Source organism: Myotis davidii, unplaced genomic scaffold, assembly GCF_000327345.1.
Source record: "Myotis davidii unplaced genomic scaffold, ASM32734v1 scaffold173, whole genome shotgun sequence".
NCBI classification, from domain to species: Eukaryota; Metazoa; Chordata; class Mammalia; order Chiroptera; family Vespertilionidae; genus Myotis; species Myotis davidii.
The window spans coordinates 367569-386682 of NW_006286303.1; the positions used below are offsets into that span (position 1 = coordinate 367569).

The following is a 19114-nucleotide window of genomic DNA, read 5'->3' on the forward strand; positions in this document are numbered from 1 at the left end:
GATAAATGATAAATGACACTAAACATGAGCAAAGGAGTGGTAATTGGTGGAGGTGTGATCATTTAGCAAGGGAGGGGAAGGGCCAGCCCTCAGGCCATGAAAGGCCAAGAAATCATTTGGTGTGACCCTGCCAAGACATTAGGGGTGAGTTAATGAAATGTTTGAATATAGCAGGCTAATTTTTAAGTTGATAAGTCTGTATGGCCCACAAATGATATTATAAATATCCAAAGGACCCGCAGCAGAAAAAAAGGTTTCCCATCTCTGATTTAAGGTAACCTGTTCCCTAAATTTCACCTACTGATTATACAAAGCATTGAGACATCTTCAAACAAGTTCCACTATTTCAGTGTTATTTCTCGGAAATGCAGGAGGTTGGACAAGTAACACAAAGACTGTCTTCAATTCTTAGGACTCATGAGAGAAGGGACCCAGGCAAGATCAGCTACTGGGGAATGTGGATCTCACTGGGACGAGGAAGCAAAGCCGGCCAATAGAAGGCAGTGTTTCTTCAGGTCAGACAGCCAAGATGCTTGTGAGAAGGTAGTAAGGATAAGGCGGGCTATCTCTTTTATTGCTAGAGTCCCCAAACCTGTGTGGCACGTGATTCCAGCCCCCAGCAGCAATTGCTACTAAAGGTCTATGCGGTGTTCCCTGGAGATCTCATGTTTTTGAGGTTGTGGGGTGAATACGGACGGACAGTACCAGAGTAGGGAATTAAGTCATCTAATGTCTTCTAGATACACAACTAGAGAGTAAGAGATGTAGGTTTCCATGTTTAACGTGTATGAGGTTCTGCCAACTCCAGGACCCTCGGAGAACATTGTGCTTTCAGAGCAGCTGGCTTGACTTTGAAGACCTCTGGATCGTAGTACACAATGCGCATAGGAGTCCTGGAATGGGGGGAAAAGAACCCAACCTGAGGCAAGACGAACAGAAAGTGGAGCTAACATTTCTCAAGCATCCCCCCTGTGCTAGGCACGGTGATACGATCCTGTTTTAATTTTCATAAGCCTCCCATGAAACAGGCATCATGACCCCCACTACACAGATAAGGAAATGAAGGCTTGGGAAAGTTGTGAGAATGAACTGTGGTCAAATCCAGATTAGTGTACCGGTCAGATTCCAAAGCCTTTGCTCTTTCCACAAAAAGTAAGTTCTGGAAATTTCTTAATAATTCGGCAATGTTAAAACAAGCCAGACAGTCCTCTGGTGGACTTAAATCAAAATTTTTGAAGTTTTCACCCTTTTCACCTTCCCAACGAGTAATAACTTTAGAGAAGGGACCTAGAGCACTTGGTCTAACTCTTCCCTTCCCTTTGTCAAGGGGGAGGGAATAAGCTTCATTTCATTTGGTGCTGAACTTTATTTTTTAAGGCAAAACACCTTATAAAAATTTTTAACTATTATGTTATATAAGAACTAACATATTTCCTGTTCCCTGGGCTCAGGAGTTCTACAACTTTCTTCAGTGCCTCCAGATTTTCCTGATGATGCTTAAAAAGGAGATCAAGTATTATCATGTGAATGCAACAAAATGAATTGAGGTTCAGGCGAGTTAGAGGTCTTCTGAAAAATAAACAGAGCTCAGCCAGCATACCTCAGTGGTTGAGTGTCGATCTATGAACCAGGAGATCATGGTTTGATTCCCAGTCAGGGCCCATGCCCGGGATTGGGTTCTCGATCCCCAATGTGGGGTGTGCAGGAGGCAGCTGATCAATGACTCTCTTTCATCATTGATGTTTCTCTCTCTCTCCCTCTCCCTTCCACTCTAAATCAATAAAAATACATTTAAAAATAAAAATAAATAAACTGGAATTAGAGACAATTTCTTCTTTGTTGAACTATTTTCTTATTTATTTGAAATAGGTTATATATGTACGTGGTACAAAAGCATTGAAAAATACAAAAGTCTATTTAATGAAAAATAATTCTTCCTCCCATCCCAGGTCCCCAGATCCCCCCAAATTACCATTGTTACTACCTTCTTATATACCCTTCTGAGATATTGTAGGAATATGCAAGCAAAAATATGGCACACATGTATATTTCCTTGCACAAAACTGTAACATATTATGTACTCTGTTTTTTGTAATTTGTTTCACTTAGACAACATGTGTTAGATAAATAACCCCATATCCATAGTTACAGAGTTGATTCTTAGATCTATGTTGCAATACCAGCCACTAACCTTTTAATGATAGCCTTATATTTATGGTAAGACGACCATAGGTTTGCCATGATAAATGTAACAAATAAGTGAGATGTTTTTAAAAATTTCTCAGCCTGGCTGGGCTGGCTCAGTGGTTGAGTGTCAACCTCTGAACCAGGAGTCCACAGTTCGATTTCCAGTCAGGACACATGTCTGGGTGGCAGGCTCAATCTTCCGTGTGGGGTGTGCAGGAGGCAGCCGGTCGATGATTCTCTCTCATCACTGGTGTTTCTATCTCTCTCCCAGCCTCTTTCTCTCTGAAATTTAAAAAAAAAAATCTCACATTTCTGCCATTCTTTCTTCCTTTAAGTTGACATACCTTGCACTTGGATTAGCTAGTTCTTCAATTCTGGGAGATATTTTGGAATGTGTAGCAGCATAAGAGACTGGCCAGTAGGGGTCACGGTGAGGTATATAATCTTGATGAAGAGTTTTGGCCTTAGCTAGAAATACTGTTCGAGGGCTAGGTGTAGTTAGCAAGGCAGCTTGGGTTATCTACCGTGGAAACAAAAAGACACAAAAATATATCCCCAAATTTACCACACATCCCTCTCTTTACAACTATATCCCTGATTCAGTCACCACCCTCTCTTTCCTGGATTCCTACAATAGACTCCTAACCGGTTTCCCTGCTTTCATTCTTACCCCTGGACAAGCCAGCATTCACATAGCAGTTACTGAGGAAAGAATGAATGCTTTAATGAGGGCATTCCAGGAGCCAGACAGTGTTCTCAGTCATTGACCTATGTCATTGCTACTTAATCATCATAACAACTCCATGAGGTAAGTACTTTCTGAAGCTCAAGTCAGATCATGCCACTCCCAGGGTTTAAAACCTCTAGTGCAGTGGTTCTCAACCTTCCTAATGCCGCGACCCTTTACTACAGCTCCTCATGTTGTGGTGACCCCCAATTTCATTGTTACAAATTGAACATAATTAAAGCATAGTGATTAATCACAAAAACAATATGTAATTATATGTGTGTTTTCCGATGGTCTTAGGTGACCCCTGTGAAGGGGTCATTTGACCCCCAAAGGGGTCTCGACCCACAGGTTGAGAACCGCTGCTCTAGTGGATCCCCATTTTACTAAAAATAATACTTGGGCTCCTTCCTGTGGCCCTAAGGCCTTACCAGATGGGCTGCAACCCCACTCCCTACTTTGATTATTATGAGGCCCCTCCCATGATCACACAACTCCCCTCTGGCCTAGCCCTTTCCACCTCAGGGCCTTTGCACTTGCTAGTTCTGCTTGAATTCCCCGTTCCTCAATCTTGCTATGGCTGCTCTTCATCATTCAAGTCTCTGACTCAACCATGTATGGTTAGGACTTTTTCCCTAGCCATACAAACAAATCAGTCTTACTAATTACCCTCTTCCACAGTACTCATTTTCCTGTAGCACTTACCAACACCTGGCTTAGTTCACTGATCTCGTCGATATGTTTATTGTGTGCTTCGTCCCCTTAGAATATAAGCTGCTTGAGAGAAGTGCAGCAGGTCCTCAGATAGTGTTTCATTATGGCACTGATGACATGCCTAGGAAGTTAACTCTTGTGTGTGCCCATTAGCCTATGGTGAAATTGGTTTGGTTATATGCCATGTTGCTTAAGGTCACAGAAACTATCAAAATGGTAAGTGAGACCTTACTATACTTGTTTGTCGAAAGCTGGAATAGGCTCTGGTGCCTAATTGGTGCTGAATCAATTCCCTCTGGTCTTACTTTGAAAGTCCCATTTGCCAGGTGGCCTTTTTATTATGTTGCTTTATTGGTAAAATAGGAAGGATGTCATATAATCTCTTTCTTAAGTGCTCATTGAAAAGAATTGGGGTGGACAACAAACACCACGTAGTACCCCTGAAAGTGTTCTGTGTTGCAGTGGGACAGATTTGTTTTGGGTTCTCCTTGTATGATTGTCTGCAGTGGTATCACTTGTTAAAAAGATTTTCTTAACACTCCTTCAAACAGTTCTAGCAATTAAAGAAAGATGCCTATAAGTCTCACTTTACATCCCCCCCAAACTGAGAATAAAGTGATTTGCCCGAGGGTCAGAAGGTCACTTTAGAAAACTTAAGACGTTCTCCCAAGGGTTTTTAATATCCAGATTCGTTTTTATTTCCCAAATAGAATTCCATATCAAATCCTCAGATTCTGAGGAAGAGGGTGAAATTGGCCCCACATCCTTGGATAGCATAATCATTAGATATTTATTGAAAACTCGACTGGGATTGGGCACCAAGTTGCCACTGCAGTGAATGGAGAAGGGTGTCCAGGAGGAAGAGCAAGGGAAGCTCCTGGCCGTGCCGGGCGGGCTCTGAGCTGAGCGAGGGCCTTCTCTACTTTTGCCGGTAATTAACAGTCCTGCAAATGGGAACTGTTATCTTTACATTCCCCTGGTTCCCCTTGCTGTGCCCAACTTCAAGGTCATCCCAGCTTTGGGACCCAGCTTTAGTACTCTTCCCTTTACTAAAATACTCTCTTTTCGGATGAATAACTCCATCTCATCATTCAGGTTTCAGCTCAAATATACCTTCCTCAGAGGGGCTTTCTCTGACTACCATCTGCAAAGTAGCTTGTCCCTATAATCACTCATTTCCTACTTTATTTTTTTCATTGCACTTTTCACTACCCAACCTTATCTTACTTGTTTACCTATTTTTTCGGTGTTTGTTTCTCTCCATCGTGTTCACTGGGAGCAGTGTCTGGCACACAGTAGGCATTCAAATACTTGTTGAATGAACAAGGCTCAGGGAGGTTGTCACAAGAGCTGGAGTGGCAAGGCTGTAATTTGAACCCAGCTCTCTTACTGGCTCCAAAGTTCACCCCCCTCACCCTTTACCCCCCAGGCCCTCTCCATATCTGGCAGGTAGGTCTTCCTGCCACAGACTTTTCTTTCAAGATTCCCTTTAGCAATGACTTTGGCCAATGCCCTCTAGGGGTAAATAGCACCATAGGAACAACCGGAAAGTGAGCTGAGGGATGGCAAGGCAGTGATGGCTTACGGGACGGATGGGCACATCAGTTTTTTCTCTTGGATAGCACAGACCCTCTATCTTGATCTTTGGACAGGCAAGGTCTATAATTCTTGGAGTTGCAATAGCATGCAGGGCAGGAGCTAAAATCTTGGTTTCAATCTAGAGGAGAAAAATAAAACAGTACCTGTAAGCATAAAATAATAAACACCATCTCGATCAAGATGACAGAGTAGTGCCCTGACCGGTTTGGCTCAGGGGATAGAGCATTGGCCTGTGGACCGAAGGGTCCCAGGTTCAATTCTGGTCAAGGGCATGTACCTTGGTTGCAGGCACATCCCCAGTTGGGGACGGGCAGGAGGCAGCTGATCGATGAGTTTCTCTCTCATCGATGTTTCTAACTCTATCCCTCTCCCTTCCTCTCTGTAAAAAAACAATAAAATATATATATTTTTTAAAAAGATGACAGAGTAGGTCTGACCTCTGGACCAGACTTCCCGGCAAATTCAGCAGAAAGAATAACCACAATCATAGCTGAAGGATCAATGCCCATCTTTCTCAAACTAGTTGTACGGATTCCAACTCAAATTTTCAGGAACGTAAAGATGTGGAGGAAATGGCTATGGTGCATGTTGTCTAAGAAATACATAGTAGCCCTAACCGGTTTGGCTCAGTGGATAGAGTGTCGGCCTGCGGACTGTAAGGGTCCCAGGTTCGATTCCAGTCAAGGGCATGTACTTTGGTTGCGGGCACATCCCCAGTTGGGAGTGTGCAGGAGGCAGCTGATCGATGTTTCTCTCTTAGATGTTTCTAACTCTATCCCTCTCACTTCCTCTCTGTAAAAAAACCAATAAAATATTTTTTTAAATGTTAAAAAAAAAAAGAAATACATGGTAATGCTGGTGATGGAGTGGTAAACTCAGCCAAGAGGGAAGGCCCAGCCCCACCACACACATGAGGCGCTGTAAGGGGCACTGTACGTTTGTTCTTCTTTTTTTTTTTTTTAATATATTTTATTGATTTTTTACAGAGAGGAAGGGAGAGGGACAGAGAGTCAGAAACATCAATGAGAGAGAAATATCAATCAGCTGCCTCCTGCACACCCCCTAGTGGGGATGTGCCCGCAATCAAGGTACATGCCCCTGACCAGAATCGAACCTGGGACCCTTCAGTCCACAGGCCGACGCTGTATCCACTGAGCCAAACCAGTCAACGCTATACATTTGTTCTTAACTACTTTTGCCCTTTGGAAATTGGGACTCACACTATCACAGATCCCCATGTTTCAAGTACATGTTAGTGGCTTTCTTCTAAGTCAAACAGAGACGAAAGAGAAACCAAAGCCAGGAGGAAGGAGGCAGAACCACCTCTCCATGGAGAATGTTGTTCTGGTCTTAATTGTGGAAATATGTTCAAACTCATGGTTTTCTATTTAAATTAGTTGTACTCGAACTCAAAATTTACCATAAGACTTTGAGGTGGAATATAATCATTAACTGGAAATAAAATACAGTTTTATCTTTTCACTGTGGGTGGAAAAATAATACAAAGGTATGCCCTAATCCCTTCTTGTGTTGTTTAAAATGATGATGATACTAACACTGACAGTTCTCGACATGTATTAATTAATTTATTCTTCACCTGGGGTATCATTTTTATTTCATTTCATTGAAATACTTGGAGAAACCAAAGTACTTTGAAGTTCAGCAGTTTACTTAAGTTTATATAGTTAGTAAGTGGCAGAGCTGGGAATCAAACTGAAAGTCCTATCTGTCATTATAACACCATGAAAATTCTCATTAAGAATTGTAAATATTTCCTATGAATTAAACTTTGTCTCCCATCAGGCTCTGGGAAAATCAGAGAGATAGATGATAACCACTGCTTTCAGTTAAGGCCTACAGTTGGAAAAAAAATAAAACAATCATTTATTAATTTAATTCATTAGTCAAATATTTCTTAATCAATTATATTATGTAAGATACAACAAGGAATAATTAAACAATCCCTTTCTCTTTTTTCTTATCTTTATTGTTGAAAGTATTACATAGGTCTTCCTTTTTCCCCCATTAGAAACAATCCCTTTCTTAAAGTAATTTTCCATTGATTTTTTTTTTCAGAGAGAGTGGAAGGGAGAGGGAGAGACAGAGAGAAACATCCATATGAGAGAGACACATCGATTGGTTGCCTCCTGAACACCCTCAACCAGGGCAAGGAGCCTGCAACCGCAGTATGTGCCCTTGACCAGAATCGAACCTGGGACTCTTCAGTCCACGGTCTATCCATTGAGCCAAACTGGCTAGGGCATCTTAAAGTAATTTTCAACTTAGAAGAAACCATGTCCTATAGGCAAATCATTTGATACCAGTAAAAGCGAATAAATAAAACTTTGAGAGATATCCGAGGAAGAGTGGGAAAAGCCAAGAAGGATTCCCTTGTTAAGATAAAGAAACAGCCAAAACCGGTTTGGCTCGGTGGATAGAGCGTCGGCCTGTGGACTGAAAGGTCCCAGGTTCGATTCCGGTCAAGGGCATATACCTTGGTTGCGGGCACATCCCCAGTAGTAGGTGTGCAGGAGGCAGCTGATCGATGTTTCTCTCTCATTGATGTTTCTAATTCTCTATCCCTCTCCCTTCCTCTCTGTAAAAAATCAATAAAAATACATTTAAAAAAAGATAAAGAAACATTAGATTGGACCTTGAAGGAAGTAGAGGAGGAGGAAAGATAGGGAGATAAAGAAAGGATAATGGGAAGGAAAATCTCAGCATAGAGGCAAGGAAGCATGGAGCTGATGGTCTCTGGTTATGCAGAGAGACCAGGCTTGTGAATGCATTTGTAACTAGATTAGATGTGGGGGAGGGAGCATTGTTCATAGCCAGAAGAGAACCATCAAGTCTAGTATTATTATTACTAGAGACCCGGTGCATGAATTCCTACATGGGTCTGGTCTGGCCAGCCCGCCCCCATCAGGGCCCATGGGGGTAGGGGCCCAGGGAGGTTGGCCAGATGGCCCTGCCCCATGGTTGAACTCCCAATTGAGGGGACAATGTGCATATTGGCCTTTTATTATATAGGATTATTATTAGTATTATTATTAGTATTATTGTTGGTTTTAGAGAGGAGGTAAGGGAGAGAAATCTCAATTTGTTGTCCCACTTATTTATGCATTCATTGGCTGATTCTTGTGTGTGCCCTGACCGTGTATCGAACCCACAACTTTGGCATATTGAGACGATGCTCTAACCAACTAAGCTATCTGGCCAGGGCCATCAAATATTTATATTAGAAAGTAAGCATGATCAGAGCTGGAGATTAATCTATTAGGCTTGTGTGAGAAGGTAACTGCTAAATACAAAAATAAGAGTTTTAAAAGTCAAAATCTACCAAAGCCAACGATTTTAAAAATTCAAACAGATTGATTAGCCTGAGTAGGAGCTTCTGACATCGGTAAATAGAGAATAAATGAGCTAGGAAATCAACCCCTTTTCTAAGCTGTATAGTCCTGACAACGTTTCTATAGAAAGAGGTTTGGGATGACATTCACAGAGGTGAAAGGACTTCCTCCAGTTCATCCATCCAAAGTCTGGTGGCAAATAACCCCAGGTGCCTGTGATAGTAACTTGGCTTCCTTTGTGGGCATGTATTATTTTTATTAATTTTTTATATTATTTTTATTGATTTCAGAGAGAGATATAAATATCAATGATGCATGCCTCCTACTGGGGATTGAACCCACAACCCGGGACCCTTCAGTCCGAAGGCTAACGCTCTATCCACTGAGCCAAACTGGCTAGGGCAGGAATGTATTCTTTTTAAACTCCGGGAAGATTTAGAATTAACTGTAAAAATCCTAAGACAATCAAAATGATTAAGAGTAATGCTTGTGTTAAGAATAAGTATGTATAAAAATTGATGAAATTTGAACATGGACCATGGAGTGAGTATAGTATTATATCCATGTTAAATTTCCTGATCTTGATATTAGCATTATAGTTGTACTATAATGTACTAAGGGGCCCAGTGCACAAATTCGTGCACCTTGAAAGGAACTGTGGGCCACGAGGCAGTGGTGGGCACAGGGGCAGGTCTCTGCCCATCTCCACACCCCCACCTGGCCCTTCCCACCACAGCCCCCAGTCCCCTATCTGCCAACAGCCCTGCTCCTGCCACCACCGCTCCCTCATGCTGACTGTGCCATCCCTGCTTGCACCCGCTGATGGCGCGGAGCAATTGGGGCTGGTGCCAGCAGCAGGTGCAAGTGGGACCAGCACCATTAGTGGGTTGCTGCCCCAATCACTCCTCAGGAGCAGGGGGAGGTAGAGAAGCCCTCAGGGGCAGTCGGGGCTGGCAGCAGCCACTCGCACCTGCTGACAGCACCAAGCGATTAGAACAGGTGCTGGGCGCCGGCAGTGGGTGCAAGCAGCAGCTCTGGTACCAACTGCGGGTGCAAGCAGGGCTGGCACTGGCAGTGGGTGTGAGCAGCAGCTCCAGTGCCGACAGCGGGTGCAAGCGGGGCTGTCACCAGCAGTGGTGTGAGAGGCAGCTGCTGCCCCAATCACCCCTCAGGAGCAGGGGGAGGTGGAGAAGCCCTGAGGGGCGACTAGGGCCAGCAGCCCCCACTCAAACCCACTGACGGCGCCGAGTGATTGGAGCCAGCGCCAGGCACCAGCAGTGGGTGCCAGCAGTGGGTGTGAGCACGGTGGGACCATGGCGCGCAGGAGCAAAGAATTTTCAGTAACCACCAAAGGCTTGCCCCAAAGACAGCAACTGGCACCCCCCTTGGTCTGGCGCCCCCGCTCACCTGCTCCACCATCCCTCCACAGTCAACACCCACCATGTTTTGTGCACACCCCCTGGTGGTCAGTGTACATCATAGCAACAGGTTAAAAAAAAAATGAGTGGGGGCACAAAGGGGGATAACAACACATATGCAATACCTTAATCAATAAAGAAATTATTATAGAGGATAAGATAATGTCCTTGCTCTTAGGAAATATACACGAAGTATTTAGGGAAAAGGGTATATAATATCTGTAACTCACTCTTAAAAAAATGAATGGGGGCCGAAACCAGTTTGGCTCAGTGGATAGAGTGTCAGCCTGCGGACGGAGAGGTCCCTGGTTTGATTCCGGTCAAGGGCATGTACCTGGGTTGCGGGCACATCCCCAGTAGGAGATGTGCAGGAGGCAGCTGATCGATGTTTCTCTCTCATCAATGTTTCTAACTCTCTATCTCTCTCCCTTCCTCTCTGTAAAAAATCAATAAAATATATAAAAAAATAAAAATTAAAATTAAAAAAAAAATGGGGGGGGGCACAAAGGGGGATAACAACACATATGCAATACCTTAATCAATAAAGAAAAAAATTATTTAAAAAAAGTATTCAGATAAAAAACCAAACACACACACACAAACACCATGAAGGAGAGAAAATGATAAAGCCAATGAAGCTAATTGTGAGTTTTTCCAACTTTTCAGTAAAATTGAAATTATTATTAAATTATTGAAATTATTATTAAATATATATATATCCCTGCCCTCCCTCCCACTCTCTTTAAAAATCAATGGAAAAAAATCCTCGGGTGAGGATTAACAAAACAAAACAACCAAAAAACTTCAGGTTCACCAAAATTATAAATTTAATGTGTTAGATTTTTAAATAATCATTTGATTCTTGAGAAGGTTTTGTTTGCTAATGCAGATGATTGAAATAAAATATTTAAAAAAAGAAATCAAATTTAATGTACTTATAAAGTATTTGACAGTATTTAATTCAGTTTGAAACCAAATCAAACACTCAGGACTCTTAAATAATTGTTAAAAACTGCTAGAATTATAAACAGAATAATAAAACTTCCCACCTAAACTTAAATGTATAGCCTAAGAAAGAGATTTTTTTAATATGGAATTTTAAAAATTAACTATTAATTATTTAAGTCAAGAGCATACCTCCGAACATTCTTTTCTGCATACACAAACCATGCTGGAGGATACCAAAAGACTCGCATCATTGGGTGTGGCAGGGGTTTTTTCCTACAAAGCTGTAAATTCCTTGCCACCTCTCTCATGGAAAGGTGGGGTTTGTGTCCCTGCCCCCTTGAATCTGGCCAGATTTGTAACTGCATCAATCAACAGAGTATGACTGCAAAGACATCATGTGTCTCGCAAGGCCAAATCATAAAGAAACCATGCAGCTCCCACCTGGTTCTTTAGGAATGCTCACCCTTGGGAATTCCAAGTCAGGCTATTCCTTCTCAGAACATAGCTGCTATGCTGAGAGGTCTGAGCCACATGGAGAGACCATATGAAGGTGCTTCTGTATATACTAGAGGACTGGTGCATGAAATTCAGGCACAGGGCAGGGAGGGGAGGCGGGGGGTGTCCCTCAGCCCGGCCTGCACCCTCCCCAATCTGGGATCCCTTTCACAATCCAGGACTGCTGGCTCCTAACAGCTCGCTTGCCTGCCTGCCTGATTGCCCCTAACCACTTCCGCCTACCAGCCTGATCACCCACAACTGCCCTCCCCTGCCGGCCATCTTGCGGTAGCCATCGTGTGGCGGTCATCTGTGACAACATGAGGGCGGCCATCTTGTGATGACATTGCGTGAGGGCATCGCGCCACCTAGGCTTTTATTATATAGGATTGCCAACTGAGTCTAGCCTTCAAGTCATTCCAGCCTAGGTACCACAAATAGGTATTCTTTTTTCATTTTTTTTTAAATTGATTTCACAGAGGAAGAGAGAGGTAGAGAAACATCAGCAAGAGAGAATCACTGATCAGCTGCCTCCTGCACGCCCCCAGGATCAAGCCCGCATCCCGAGCATGTTCCCTGACTGGGAATTGAACTGTGACCTCCTGGTTCATGGGATGATGCTCGACCAACTGAGCCACACAGGCTGGGCCAAATATGTATTCTTACCAACTAAATGTTTATGTCCTCCCCACTACCCTGAATTCAATTGAAACCTTACCCTCAACTGTGATGCTACTAGGAGTGGGGTCTTTAGAAGATAATTAGGTTTAGATAAGGTCTTGAAGGTGGAGCCCTCATAATGGGTTTAGGGTCCTTCTAAGAGGAAGAAGAGAGATCAGAACTCTCCGCGTGCTCACAAGGTGGCTGCTACCCCTAAGGAAGGGCCTTTGTCAAGAAGAGAATCCACTGGCACCTTGATCTTGGATTTCTCAGCCTCCAGAACTGTTGTTTAAGCCACCCAGCCTCGGGCATTTTGTCATAGCAGCTTGAGATGACTAAGACAGCTGTGAAGGAGTCTTCAGATGATTCCAGCCCCGACCACTTCAGACACTTGAGCCATTAGAAATATCCCAGCTGAGACCCCAGACATCACAGAGCAGAGACAAGCCTGCTTGCCCTGTCAGAACTTCTGACCCATCAAATCCTTAAGCGCAATGAAATGGCGGTGGTCTTATGTCACGAAGCAACAGGTAACCAGGTCAGAACTTTAAAGATGGGTTCTCTGCATTGGTTTTAGATAATCTGTCATTTGTTTTCTGAGCTGATTAGATTGAAAGGTATTAAAACCTCTTGCCAGTGATTAAAAAAAAAAAAAAAACACTAGTAGTGCATGGCATGTGGTGGCAAAACAGAAAGCAAGACTTGAGTGACCACGCAGCAGAGACCATTTTAGTAAAATAAAAAAGTATAGTGGGGTCAGTTGGTTGCTTCTAAATGCACTTGAGGAAAGAGATGATCAGCTGAAGCCTTTAAATTCCCACCTGAAGGTGTGGATAAGTGACCAGAACGTTTCTATGGCTTACTTAATAAAAACCCTATCTTCTCTGGTTACATGGCTGAAAATCAAACTCAAAGTCCACTTCTACACATGGGCGAATTACAGTGCAAATTGAATCCCAAACTTGTATGGTCTCCTATATTAAAGTTAGGGTAATGATCAGGAAGAAATGGAACCTTAAACATTGGAATAGGGACATATGTGCAGAGTCCCAATGAGGCTGGGAGTTTTAAACCCCTAAATACCACTGAGCCTTCCTTACCAATAGAATCGGCCCTTCCTCCCCTGCATGGGAAGGTTAGACTCCCCCTTGCTTGTAGAACCTGTAATGGTGTCCCCTGAAGTAAAAACCTTTCAGGGAACTGCTGACCTACCTCTATCTCTCATTGCTTCCAGATCTATAACCAGACCCAAGTTCCAGGTGGTATAATAGCCTTTCATAGATTTTCCTATCTGCTTCTCTATCCTTACTGCTTAAGGTCTAATTCTGTATTACTCATAGTGGTTCTGCTTTTCTGATCAAATCCGACTGATGCATAAGGCACAGGGAGGCAGCCGGAAAAGTTCATTTGATGAGAGAAGAATGTGAAAACACACACCTGGAAATAAAAGGGGAGCATGTTACAGTTACACACGTGTTTCATGTTACAAAGTCAATCAGGAAACGGTTCTTTCCCATGGACCCACTTACATCTTTTGGAGGAATATAGTCTGGACTGAGGCCTTTGGCTATCGAGAGTCGTAATATCCGGGGAGAAGGAGCGCAGACTGGAAGAGAACCTCTTGCTATGTAATCACTGAGGGACCTATACGCAAACAGAATGTAAAGTATTATCATTAGAGGAACAATAACTGCATTTTTATGGCTATAATCAGCCTCCCACAGTTATATATATTGTTTCTAACTTTGAACATCTTTTCCCATAATCATTAGTGCTCTTTCTACCAGACTGGTGTTTCTAGAATTTTTTTACTTTGATCTACAGTAAGAAGTACATTTTATATTGTGATACGGTATATGTAAATCTCTATATCTGAAACAAAATGATCATGAAACAATGCTTGTCCTAGGCAATGTATTCTGATATTTTTTCAGCAATTTTTTTATTATTATTATTAGTTAAGGTATTACAAATGTGTCCTCATCCCCCCCATTAACCCCCAACCTACCCACACACACAAACTCATGCTCCCATCCCCCTGTTGTCCATGTCCATTGGTTTGGCTTATATACATGTATACAAGTCCTTCGGTTGATCTCTTCCCCTTACCCCCGCCCTCCCCTACTTTCCTTCTGGGGATTGATAGCCTGATCGCTGTTTCTCAGTCTTTGGGTCTGTCCCTTTTCATCAGTCTATGTTGTTCTCTATAATCCACAAATGAGTGAGATCATGTGGTATTTATCTTTCTCTGACTGGCTTATTTCACTTAGCATAATGCTCTCCAGTTCCATCCATGCTGTTGCAAAAGGCAAGAGTTCCTTCTTTTTTACAGCAGCATAGTATTCCATTGTGTATATGTACCACAGTTTTCTAATCCACTCATCTGCTGATGGGCACTTAGGCTGTTTCCAAATCTTAGCTATGGTGTGTATTCTGTTTTTAAATGTCATTTGATTTCATTAAAAGAAAAGATGGAACTAATTTCATGATCCACTGGTTGCTTAAGACTTGCAGTTTTAACATTATTATTCATTGTAATAGTATTATGTGGATTCCAGCATTTGCTTTCCTTCCCTCACACAATTCTGACAAGCTTGCTTATCTGTTTGCAGTGCACAGAATATCAGAAAAGAGCCTGGTTAAAGACTATTCCCCCAGTAAAAAGAGAAATGATGGGAAAACACTGAGAAGCAAATATCTCCTAAACTAAAAGCACTGAGGTCAGACTACTTCACTTAAAGAAAAACTGTGCTTCATACTCAGACAATTCCTAAGAAGTTTTCTGTATTAAAGTATTATGTTGTAGTTGATGTTCATAATAAAGATCTCAAGCCAGTGCCAGTGAACAATGCTTACATATTGATCAGTAGCAGAAGAATTTGCTTAGGAGAGTGGGGAGACATAAACTTTTTTTAATCTATTTTTTTTATTGATTTCAGAGTGGAAGGGAAAGGGAGAGAGAGATAGAAATGTCAATGATGAGAGAGAGAGAGAGAAAGAGAGAGAGAAAATGAATCATTGATTGGCTGCCTCCTGCACGGCCCCTCTTACGGATCAAGCCCGCAACCCTGGCATGTGCCCCTGACTGGAATCAAACCTGGGACCCTTCAGTCCGCAGGCCTACGCTCTATCCACTGAGCAAAACCAGCGAGGGCCATAAACTTTTTAAAATCCAGGAAATTTTAACACGCAAGGAGGTTTTACTTATATGAAACATCAAACTCAGGAGTCTCAAAAAGTAGTGACAGCCCAGCCAATGTGTTCAGTGGTTGAGCATCGACCTATGAACCAAGGAGGTCCTGGTTCAATTCCCTTGCTTCCTGAAATCAAATATATATATATTAGAGTGGTGACAGATAAAGAAAGTATTCCTCTGGTTTATAAATGTAGATATATAACTACAAATTACATATATATTTTAACTAAATTAGCAGATTTTGTCAAATGAACTGATAAATAAGCAAACGAAGAAATTTTGTGGGAGGACTTGAGCCTCTTTTGCTGGATTCTATGAAGGAAAAAGACAAGTTGTCCATTTCAACCTCTCTAACTGCAGGAATCTTTACTAAAACCAACATAGAGTGATCGATCGTTGTAGCCTACGCTTGAACACGTTCAGGGATTGGAGTGGAGATGACAGTTGAGTTTTCCAGGTAAAACTTTCCACTACTGGATAGCTCCTCAGGAAGGTTTTCCTACACTTAGCTGACGCCCGCTACTCTGTAAATACCGAGTTCAATGTCTAGTTCTGGGATCAACAGAAAGTAATGTTCCTTCCACCTCCTCTGCCTCTTTCAGGTGCTGGCCTTTCACACGGAACCATCACGGCTTCCGTGGTCTCTTCTCTAAGCTCAACATGTCATTTCTCTGAACTATTTTTCATATAACATAGTTTTCAGAAACTCAACTCCTCATTTATCTCCTTCTGGACAGTCTCAAGTTTATTATGTTTCTTTTTTATTTTTCAATTACAGTTTTACATTCAACATTAGTTTCAGGTGTACAGCATAGTGGTTAGACAATCATATCTTTTGCAAGGTGGTCCCTCTGATACTTCAAGTACCCACCTGGCACCATGCACAATTATGGCAATGTTATTGACTATCTCTCTATGCTGTATTTTACATTCCTAGGACTATTTTGTGACTACAAATTAGTACTTGTTAATCTTTTTCACCCAGCCCCCCAACCCTAAGGCATAGCATCCATAATTGGACACATATACCTAATGTGTTCTGACTACCGTAGTGCACATTAGTTCTGTCACCTTCCTGTAATTATACGCTGTAATATTGCACTAATGTAACCTAAAATTTTCCAACAACCACATCACAATCTTAGCTCCCTTGTGGAAAATATCACGAAGCTGTCTTCTAAAGACAGGAGAGAGTCAGCATTCAAGGCAAAAGGGGGATCATGTGCGAAGTCACAGAGGGCATAAGAGAATCCCAAAGTTTTAAAAATTGCAAAAACCTATAATGCTTCACTTGTACATTTCCTTTTAATTGGCAGACAATGGTTAAGTTTAGTGTGAATTTTAGCTTTACCATATGAGTCAGATGTAATTATTGATGAAGATCTTCTGATGACCCACAGTTGCTGAAAATATTTGATTTTGTATCCTGATCCTTTGAAACACCAAGGACCTGCATCTACTACAATAAGAACAACGTTTAACCAAGTTAGATTAGAATATACAGAGGGTCTCGGGTACTCTACCTGTTTATTAGCTGTATTGTCCTGAATCTGTTGGGCTGTGACAGCCTCTGGATCCTTTTGGAAGGTCGTCTCATCAGTACAGGAAAAGGGATATCCCAGATTGCAGACCCTCTGCCACAGTTGTAGTGATACTGAGCCCTGCACGTTGTGGAGAGAAAAGAAGTGAGTGAAATAAGCATGAGTTCAAATTATCGCTTGAATTCAAACATTGATACCCCTGGTTTAGGGGAGTGGGTATGACAGTTTATTTCTTTACTGCTGAGCTATTATCGACATGGGAAGAAATTAGAAATGGTTACAGCCACCGAGTTTTCAGCCGCCTTCTAATACCCTATTCTTAGCAGAAAATGTACCACAATAAATAAATTGCACCTTTTAAATAGACCCGAATATAAACTAATTAAAAGAGAAAATTTGCTGCTTTAAAACAAAATAATTTATTTAACATCTACATAGATCATTTAAATGTTTTTACTATATCTTTGGTTAGTAGAATTGCATTGATGTTTTTCTTTGTGAAAAAAAGAACTCTGAGTTTAGGAATAAATTCTACTTGATCATGGTATGTAGATTATTTCATCATTATTAGGTTTTGTAAACTAAGATTGTTTAGATACTATTTGGGATAAATAGTAATATTGTTCTCCATCAGTGGGAAAGGAAGTGATATTGGCTACTTTGTCCCTGGTGTTAACTCAGATTGCAGTCCCACTTCTGCTTCTGTTATTTTCCAAAAAGCCTCTGCTTCGTTAACATATTCATGGTGTGGGTCTGCCCCATCTGGCCCGGCTGCCTGCTGGTTGCTACCGTAGGCCTGGGTATGTGTGTAAGCCTGTATCTCCCTCCTTTGCTTGTGACCATCCAGCCTTGAGACCTGTCCATACACACTTCTGCTTTCAGAGGGCTTCTGGCTGTCCTGCCCACGCTCCACTGCCTGGCTGCACTGACTCAGCCACCCTCACCACATGCGCAGCCAAACTCACACAGGAGGAACCTCCTGCACTTACCTGGGACTAGCCTTTGGCAGGAAATGGCAGTTCTGTTTGGGAATCAATCGGAGCTAGAGAAGGAAGGGATGGTTTTGAACAACGGGGCACTTCAGAGAGATCAGAGTCAGAAAAGGAGTGGGAGGAAGGAGTTATTAGGCAGCCAATGAGCAGCACAAAGGCAAGATGTTTTGCAGAGGAGGGCAAAGGGCAGAGGCCCGGGCAGCGGATGAGAGATACAAAAAGGAAGAGGAGAGGACACCAGAGACATAACTCAATTATTCAACATTCTGGTAAGTCAAAACATTATAAGATATAATATATGTCTGCAATAGCTAAATATTAGATCCTGCTCTGGAAAAGTTGTACTGTAGCATCAGATTGGAAACATATAAAATCCTTAATCCTCAATAAATTTTGACTACAAGACTCTTCAAGGCTTTAGATAAAAGGGCTGGGTTCAGTGTACATTTTCCTAGAGACTCCTGATAAAATAACCTGCTAACATGCAGTACTAACCTGTTAGGTACGTATCTGAAGGAGACCTCCTTGGGCTGGGCAAGGCTCTCGAGTCTTTTGGTCATCTGACTCTTCAAAGCACCATGGCTAATAGGGCGAATAGGATCTTGATTTCCCCAAGCCAGCTTTCTGTTAAAAAGCAGAAAAATAAAATGGAAAGAAATTCACTGTTAACGACATCTTCGGCTGCCTCTCTATTGGTGTTACTTCAGTTTAAGAATTACCCCAGGCATCAGAAGTGGGTAAACTACTCCTGTCAGTTGAAATAAAAATAAAATCAGGCTGTTTTATCTGCTGTCTTAAATTGTAGTGACCCAAAATGAACCTATCAGAGATAGACAGTTCTGTGTCTGCCATAATGTACCGTATTTGCCAGCGTATAAGACGACTGGGCGTATAAGACGACCCCCTAACATTTCCACTCAAAATACAGAGTTTGTTATATACTCGCCGTATAAGACTACCCCCTCTTCCGCACACCTTCCACACACCAAATAAAAGGTAAAACAATATCAGATTTGATTTTAACATTTTAATTTATATTCAAATGCTTATGACATGCAGGAAAACTGTCACAAGGCTGTATGTAATCAAACATATACATAAAACAGTGCAAGTTTATTACCGGTAAACATACCGGTAATTCACTAAAGAAAACACACTCTATAGACTGGTACCGTAGATGCTTCTCAGGAACACAGGCAAGCAGCCCACAACCTAGAGGGACTGTCAATGATAGAAGAAAGATAACAAATAGAGGTAGAGAGCAAGTGCCGGGCAAGTCCCTAGCAA

General features: G+C 42.1%; 1 protein-coding gene across 1 annotated transcript in view; it reads right to left on the bottom strand.

Moving 5' to 3' along the window:
- Window positions 1–778: 778 nt before the first annotated feature.
- Window positions 779–19114, bottom strand: part of THEGL (theg spermatid protein-like) — a 46325-nt gene continuing 27989 nt past the window's right edge. The window contains exons 5-10 of the mRNA XM_006757833.1: window positions 18323–18451; window positions 16818–16955; window positions 13628–13742; window positions 5214–5345; window positions 2532–2707; window positions 779–893 (exon numbers count right to left, since the gene is read on the bottom strand). Of these exons, the coding sequence (XP_006757896.1) occupies window positions 779–893; window positions 2532–2707; window positions 5214–5345; window positions 13628–13742; window positions 16818–16955; window positions 18323–18451 (805 nt within the window). The remainder of the gene's footprint in view (window positions 894–2531; window positions 2708–5213; window positions 5346–13627; window positions 13743–16817; window positions 16956–18322; window positions 18452–19114) is intronic.